General features: G+C 56.1%; 1 protein-coding gene across 1 annotated transcript; it reads right to left on the bottom strand.

Annotated features, from left to right (window-relative positions):
• Window positions 1-243: 243 nt before the first annotated feature.
• On the bottom strand, window positions 244-7,899 carry MZT2B (mitotic spindle organizing protein 2B). The gene is made up of 3 exons (XM_025857283.2): window positions 7,721-7,899; window positions 7,378-7,526; window positions 244-504 (listed from the first exon to the last, which is right to left on the bottom strand). Exons 1-3 carry the CDS (start codon window positions 7,882-7,884, stop codon window positions 347-349), a joined length of 471 nt encoding a protein of 156 aa, XP_025713068.1. The 5' UTR covers window positions 7,885-7,899; the 3' UTR covers window positions 244-346.
• Between the last annotated feature and the right edge of the window lie 109 nt (window positions 7,900-8,008).

Raw genomic sequence — 8,008 nt, 5'->3', positions numbered from 1 at the left:
AAAGTTATACTCGGATTTTCAACTATGCAGGAGGTTGGTGCCCCTTACCCTTGTGTCGTTCAAGGGCCAACTGTACAGATATTTTCTCTCCAACATGAAAATAAGGTACAGGAGGGTGAAATCACTGGTTTAAGTCAGTTAGTTCAGCTGTAGCACAGCCAGGCCCACCAGGCAGATCTGATTCTAAATCTTTGTGTCTTAATATATTCAAAAGGTGATAGAAAACAGCTTGGATGGACCCTCGGTTTTTCACAAAGCTTTATTACCAACTGGGGGAAAGCCCAGGTAGCCTCTGCTAGGAGACTGGCGAAGCCCAGAGCTGGACGGCGTGAGAAGTCTGCCCATCTCAGGTGCTGCTCCGAGTGGGGCTCTTCCCCGGCCCGCCCCCCTTGGGCAGCCTGGTGGCACTGGGTTGTCGGGGCATCCTTTGGCTGGATCCTTCCCGGCCACTGCGCTCTGCCAGTGCTGGGCCTCCACTCAGAGCCATGCTGCCTTTGTTTCTCCCTGAGCAGACACAGAATACAACCATTAGGAACCAGGGCTGACTCCACAGTTGGCACGTCGACTACATTTATGTTCCTTGCACATTACGTCTAGCACATCTCTGTCCGACCTTTTCAGCCAGGAACCCTCTGTCAGCCCTGAGCCCTGAGGCTGAGGGCTGCCTGGAGATGGCACATCCAAGAGAAATCCTGGGCAGAGTCAGGAGGCCCTCAAGCATGGGTCCTAGGACAGAAGCAGTGCAAGGAGCAATGGGGAAAGTCCACAAGGCCCATTTTGGGAAAGGTGAGCTCAGCTGGTTGACTCCTGCCCTGGAAAGGTAAAGGACTCAGCCGACCACCAGCAGTGCAGGAGGGCTCACCAGCTGGGCTGCTACCTCCTGCCTCCCCCGGCATTCCCCGCTCCAGATTGCCCACAATTGAACTGCGTGCACTGATGGTGCAGGAGGCACAACCATCAGGAATGGAAGTCAGGCTTTTGGATTTGGGTCTTGGGACGCTCTTTCTCACAGGTGTTTCCCTACCCACCTCAAAAGTATTTTGCAAACATTTGGTGGTCAGGCCTCTTGCCCTCAAGTTCAGCTTCCGGATCCTGTGATTGGGTTCCTGCCAAGGCTTGAGTGCTCAACGAGACTTGCCCTGACCACAGGCAGTCACATTTAGATGGAGACCACTGGTGCAGATATCCCTTGACTTGTAAGTTACTTACCTTACCCTCTTTCTGTGAAGACAGGAAAATGCAACCACACCTAGGCCAGAGCTTTATTTTAAAGGAATGGCTTCCCTGGACTCAGGGTGTTGACAGCATTCATAAGACTGACAGAGGACACCACAGTGGACAAAACGTACTCAGGGAGCAGGCTCACCCACTGGGTCACAGTCCCTCCCCATTGGGCCTCCCTTGGCCAGGGCTCTTCTCCAGCCTGGCAGGGTCCACCCTGCAGACTCTGACCAGGGTATGTGTCCTGTGTTTGACCCTTAGCCTCAAAGTCCATTAGTCAAATAGCCTGCACTGGGGACTTGTAGGTTTTTGGAGAAAAGACACCATGAGGTTTCTTGGGGGGCATGTTAAGTCATTCCTGTTTTCCCATCTGTCATCTTGAACAAGGGGAGGCACCTGCATTTGCAGTACTGCAGACCCTGGGCCCTCCAGGGCATCAGACCTGCTGTCCAGGCCCTCTGATACAACTACATTCTCCCAGGATTCCTGCAGAGCTAGGACAGACCTCCTACAGAGCATTTCTGAACAGCTCCTCTCCAGAGAACAGGGGGTCTCTGCTGCCCAGTGGGATGGAAAGGGTGACAGTGGTGGCACACTTGAAATTCTGACAGCTCAGATTTTCCCTTGCTTTGCCACCCTGGGCTTCACACTCAAGTGCTTGCGTACAGTTGATTCAACAAAGATGTAATAACAGGTTACCCAGGGCAGAGGACATGTGGTGGGGTGAAGCTGGGCCAACTCAGCCTGCCAGTGACTCATGGAAAAGACAGACACAAAGTAGAGAGCTGTCACCACACATTTCCTTTTTCCTGTTACAAATGCTGATATTCTGGTCCCCACTGACTGGTCAGTGGGCAAGGATCCTGTCTCGTACGAGTGCATGCGCCCCACCGCCTTGCAGCTCCCAACATGCTCTTGCCCACTCTGAGGCCATGTCCCTCTCCAGGCTGGGCCAGGCTGACAGAACTCATCTGTAGCACCTGGCCTAATCCGGGGTACTTAGGTGCCCCACAAACTCAGCTCAGGGCACTTCTGAAGGACTTGCAAGTACAGCTCAACCCCAGCAAATGGCAGCGTGGATCTCAGATGTGGGCCTGAGTCTGAATGTAGCTTTTCTTCAGCATGCCACGCACTGGAATTTCCTCTCCCTCTCAGTATAGTGACCAGGGCCCTTCCGGAAACTCAAGGATGAGAGGAAAGGAGAAAACAGCAAATAATGTTCATCTTTAACCTTGATGAGGCTGATAATCCCTGGAAATAAGACACCAATGTAACTTTGAGCCATAAAAAGCATTAAGAGCACCATCTAACAATGAAAGTAGACCATTTATCCAGCTCTGTGCAATTCTTAGAACCTTCAGGAATCATGTGCTCTCAGTTAGTGGGGAGACTCAGGCAGGCCTCATTTTATGCAGAGCTGGGGAGGTTGAGGAGAGTGACATTCTGGTCTCAGGAGAATGGTGTGCACGGCCTATCAGTGGTCAGACCGGCTCTGTTAAGCCTGGCTCAGCCATGCGCCCCTGGACCCTGCAAGAGACTTTCTGGAGCCGGTCCTATCTGCCCCAGGTCCCTGCGTGGGGTAATTAGGGTCAGAGGGAATGGAGGATGGAGCTGAGCCAAAGGTGGGAGGGGTGATATGCCCTCAGGCCCAATACCTGAGCGCCCCTCAAACAGTTGAAGACAATGACCCCTGAAGGTTAAAAAGTCTGTCTCCCCTCCCCTGCCCCGAAACAAAACCCCAAGTGCAACCTCAAACACACACCCTACAGCTGGGGAGGTGGCTGACCCCAGTGGGACCTACTGTGCCATTTACCTCTGGTGTGGCCTGTGTGATCCTGACTCCCCATCCCCGCGAGCCCTGCTGGCAGGGCTGGGGGGATCAAGGGTTGACAGAAAGCCTGAGTGCGGGTTGCTGCTCCCATCCTGTCTATGGTGCCCAGGAGCGGCCTTTCTCCTTCATGGTGCCAGTGCTCCCTAGTGCTCAAATGGGCTGGTGGGGCTGCCAAGGCCAAATATTAGTGACCATGAGCGCACACCAGATGCATGTTGTGTGAGTAAGGAAAAGAACAGGGGGTTGAAGCAGCACAGCAGGTGCCCCAATATCCGCAAGGCTGGCTGGCAAGGTTGGTGGCCAGGATGAGGGAGTGGCCAGGACGGTCCATCACTGCTACCATGGGCAGGTCTACACCCACCAGCCAGTCCTGCTGCCCCTTCTGGCTGAGTACACCGGAGGGGCTTATTCAGTGCTTCCAGAACACATACAGACGTAACGACGAGGACTCGTGCACCGTGGACATGCACCCATGCATCTTTAACCCTTACTGTAGCCTATGCTTCTTGGGGGGTGTGACCCCTCCTACATGTGTACATACAGCCCTGACTCAGTGTTCCGGGCAAAGTGTCGTTGTGATTGTTCTTGAGCAGCGTTGTCCAACAGAAATATGATGTGAGCCACATGTGTCACTCATTTTCTAGTAGCCACGTTAAAAAGTAAAAAGAAACAGGAAATTTAAATAATGTATTTTAATTAGCCCAAATGTGCAACATTATCATTTCAACATGTGATCAGTATAAAAATTACTTGTGAGGTATTCTCTTTTTGTGCCAGTTCTCTGGCATCTGGCCATCTGATGTGTACTTAACCTTGCAGTGAGTCTCAGCTGCACCAGCCCTGGGGGGCCCATGGCTTCCATATTGGACAACGCAGCTCTGTGTCAGGCTCACAGCTTCTGCACACCAAACTTCATCTTACATGTTCTGGAGGAACATCTTTTTAAAGTATACAGTTTCCAGGCGCCTGGGTGGCTCAGTTGGTTAAGCAACTGCCTTCGGCTCAGGTCACGATCCTGGAGTCCTGGGATCGAGTCCCACATCGGGCTTCCTGCTCAGCAGGGAGTCTGCTTCTCCCTCTGACCCTCTTCCCTCTCGTGCTTTCTATCTCTCATTCTCTCTCTCTCTCAAATAAATAAATAAAATCTTTAAAAATAAATAAATAAATAAAGTATACAGTTTCCCAGGCGTCTGAGTGGCTCAGTTGGTTAAGCGTCTGCCTTTGGCTAGGATCATGATCCCAGAGTCCTGGGATCAAGCCCCATGTCGGGCTCCCTGCTGGGTGAGGAGTCGGCTTCTCCCTCTGCACCCCCCCCACGCTCGTGCTCTCTCTCTCTCAAATAAATAAATTCTTTAAAAAAAAGGTATGCAGTTTCCCTAAACTTTAACAGAGAACACTCAACTGAATTTTATTTTTCCTCAGTGACCACATCCCCACCAAGACAAGCATTTACCCCCTCTGTGCTCTTAGGGTCTTCTGTTTCTCCATTTTCTGCCTGGTAAAGGCAGAAATGAGTGAGCTTATTAGTGACAGTCCCCACAGGCCACCTGGATGGCCAGGGGACAGGAACCCAAATGACCCGCTGTGCCTGCTGCAGCTTACCAGATCAAACTCCTGGGGGGGGCATCTAGCCCTTGGTCTGCAGCAGTTCCACACCCCGATTCCATGGGAAACCTAAGGCCAGTTAGCCCCAACAGCCCCAAGCCCCCATCACAATCCTAGTACTACCACAGTCCCCCAACTGATCACTCTGACAACTCTCCTTGTTTTCTCCATCCTAGACCCTGCCCAAGCTCTGTGTGGACAGATTCTGCACATGTGGCCTCAGAGCTCTTGGTCTCTGACAGCCTCTGCCTCTTGGCCACCGCACACTCCTGGCTGGCATGGCCCCTCACATGCCCCGCTCATGTGCCCCACTCCCCTTCAGTGCCTCCCCACCAAACCCTCTTTCCAGGCTGCCCTCTACCCTCACTGGGCATCTCCCCAGGGCCTCCATGTCCTCATATCCTGGTTGCTGGCTGCCCAACCCAGCAGACCCAAGGCCTAAGCACTTGAGAAAACCTCATGGGGCCCAGCACTCCATGCCACTTCTATCCCTGTGCTTAGGGCTTCCTTCCCACCTCTGTCAGAGCCCCTCTCTGCCAGTGCTCCCAGCGTCAAACCCACATTTCCTCTTGACTCTCTACCCTCCCCTCCCCTTTTCCCCCCTCCAAACTTGGGTCTGCTCCCACCAGGGGCGTGGGCCTGCATCTCTGGCTGGAGCCCTCCCCACTCCCCCTACCTCAAAGGGCTGCAGGGCAACAGGACTCTGAGCCCGATTAACACTTGCTGCTCCAGAAAGGCTGGCTACACTGGCTACCTCCCGTCTCTGTCACCACTGATTGATCTAGCCATCTCCCTCCCTGGAAGGAGGACGTGTCCACCTCAGAGCGCCCCTGAGTCCTCAGCCCTGAGAGCCAGCTGGGTACCCAGTCACTGGGTGAGCAAGCGGCAACGCCCCCTCAAACGAGGAGGGCTGTTCCCAGTTTCTCTCCCCTTCTGCCCATTGATTCCTCAATTCAGCCTTGTAGTCTACCCACCTCTGCCCTGACCTGCCCCCTTAGCCCTCCCCCACCCAGCTGGCCTGAGCTCCAGGTGGCACCCAGAACAGCGAGGTAGGTGATGTGGGGAGGGACATGGAGAGGACAGCCAGGGCACCTGTGGGATCTCAGGCCCTCACACACCCAGCTGGTTCTGGGGCTCCAGCCTCATCACACATGGCAATCCATGGAAGGTACCCTTGGTACAGGAGGCAGGCAGGAAAGGGTAATCACAGCTTATCCTCTAGGCTACCCGTCCAGGTGGGTGACAGCATTTAAGGGGCCAAGGCATATCTCATACCTAAGGCTTTATCCTCAACATCAAAGTAAAGGCTCTCCCGTCCCTCTGCCTATTGTCCTCTTCTGGGGTGAGGGCACCTCCACAGAGTACAAGTCTCACCTAGTAGAGCCGGCCTCTGCGTAGCAGAGGGTGTCGGTCCCATTCTAGAAGAACTGCAGGTTGTCTCTAATAAACTGAGCCATGAAATCGTGTCCCGACCTCTAAGCTGTGTGGCAGAAATGACCTGTAAGGTCCTGCCCTTGCAGGTCATCTCGAAGCTGCTGACTTTCTGGGGGCCACAGCAGTTTCCACAGAAACAAGAAAGAGCACCAACCCCCAGAGATAAACCAATAAACGCAACCTGCGAAAGGAGAGAACAGGCAGCAAGAGAACCGGAGGGAACCGGGGGGCCCTGGAGAGAGAGGCGAGTGCGTGGCAGCTGGGCCGTGGAGCAGAACCGGAGAGGCCGCAGGCCGCGGGGCCGAGGAAAAGGAGGGCCTTGCAGGGGGACTACAGTTCTTGGCAGAGAGAAAGGAGGCCTCTGGAGGTCAGAGAGAGACACAAAGAGAGTAGACAGAGTGTGGATCAGTTAGGAAGCCTGCGCTCCAGTGCCCAGGGCCTCTCAGGACAGGGGGCGTGGGTACCCAGGGCCCTGGCACTCCCACCCACGGGGGCCCAGCCTGCGCCCAACCCCAACACCAGCCCCTTCTCAGGACGTCCGTGAGTGCCTGAGCGCTTCTGGCCAAGCATTCAGCGCGTTTCTGAAATTGGGAGCAGATGCGACACACCAGAAGGCCGCAGTTGGAACTCTACTGGACACCCTCATAGCAGCACCCGCTTATCCCCCAGTCGTGACTCTCAAGAGTGAGGAGGCCCCTGAAACTTGAGCCCAGTGCTGTGCCCACTCAGGCCTCCGCACCCCGTGTGTCTAGGGTAGCCCGGGGCTGCCACACTGACCCCTGTCCTGCAATCTGAGGAAGGAAGCTCGGCTGGCTATGTTCCTGAGCAGCACCTGGGCCCTGGTGGGGAAGAGACGAAGAGGGGGCAGGAGGGCCTCTGCCTGGCCCACTCCCTGAGCACTTTCCTGGACGCTGTACACACCGTGAGAACAGGAACCAAAACCACCTTGTTCCTGTCTTTGTGGAATGAAAGCACTTCTACCCAAGAAGGTAGGCAGAATCCTAGATGAGGCCTAGCCTACTTGGGCCACCCTGGACACCCATTTTGCATCCGCCTGATCTGGACTTGCACATGTGCACTCTCAATGGTAGCAACGAAGCCAAAGCTGGGGACTGGAAACCAAGAGGGGAGCCCTTGGATGGTCCCTGCAGGTCCCGGGGAGAAGACCACAGTAGGACCGGGCCACTCAGGGCCAAGCCTGCGTTGTGCCTGGCGCTGCCCACTTCCCTCCCCTGCCACCCACCGCCTGAGTCGCAGGGGCAGGGCGCACCGGGCTCAGCTCTGACCTCGGGTCTCTGGCACGCTCGATGTGGGCAGAGACACGGCCGCGGGGTCCTGGGCCTCGCCCGCCAGCCTCTGGCCAGCACACATGGACTTGAGCATCTGGAAGACGGCGAGGGGCGCCACGTTCAGCTTCAGCAGGTCCACCAGGATCCTGGAGAGAACACAGGCGGTGGACAGTGAGCCCTCCTTGCCCGGGCCTAGGACGGCCACCTCCCTCAGGACCCCAACTCTACTCTGGGCGCCCAAAGGGGTCCGAAAAGGGCGGGAGGGCCCCTCCAGACCAAAGGCCGGGGCAGGGGAGCGGGAGAGCAGGGGCGTCTGGGGGTAGGACGAGCGCGCGCTCACTTGAACACGTCGGGGTCGATGGCACCACCCGCCGCCTGCGCCAGCTCGTACAGTTCCATCTCCTCGGCACTCAGCACCTTCTTCCGCCGCAGCGCGAGCTTCTGCAGGGCTGCCTCCAGCCCCGGGGGCGCTCCCGGCCCGGGGCCTGCCCCCGGCGCCGCCATATACGCGCCCGGCAAGAAGCTGAGCGCTGCGCGCGCGCCTCCGCCCCTCCGCCGCGCCCCTCCGCCGCTTCCACAGCGCCCTCTACTGGCCCCGCGCGGCCCTTCAGGGACCGGTTTGTCTCCT

This window comes from Callorhinus ursinus, unplaced genomic scaffold, assembly GCF_003265705.2.
Source record: "Callorhinus ursinus isolate GAN/ISIS: 27379988/994484 unplaced genomic scaffold, GSC_fseal_2.0 scaffold110, whole genome shotgun sequence".
NCBI classification, from domain to species: domain Eukaryota; kingdom Metazoa; phylum Chordata; class Mammalia; order Carnivora; family Otariidae; genus Callorhinus; species Callorhinus ursinus.
The sequence above is the reverse complement of the archived record's forward strand: the minus strand, read 5'-3'. Positions and strand labels throughout refer to the sequence as shown.

Excerpts from the sequence above, each read along its gene's own strand:
- MZT2B (XM_025857283.2), bottom strand. The coding sequence starts at position 7,884 with ATGGCGGCGCCGGGGGCAGGCCCCGGGCCGGGAGCGCCCCCGGGGCTG. Across the intron at positions 7,527-7,720 it reads ATCGACCCCGACGTGTTCAA|GATCCTGGTGGACCTGCTGA; the intron begins GTGAGCGCGCGC and ends TGTTCTCTCCAG. Across the intron at positions 505-7,377 it reads GAGCGTGCCAGAGACCCGAG|GGAGAAACAAAGGCAGCATG; the intron begins GTCAGAGCTGAG and ends GTGTCTGCTCAG.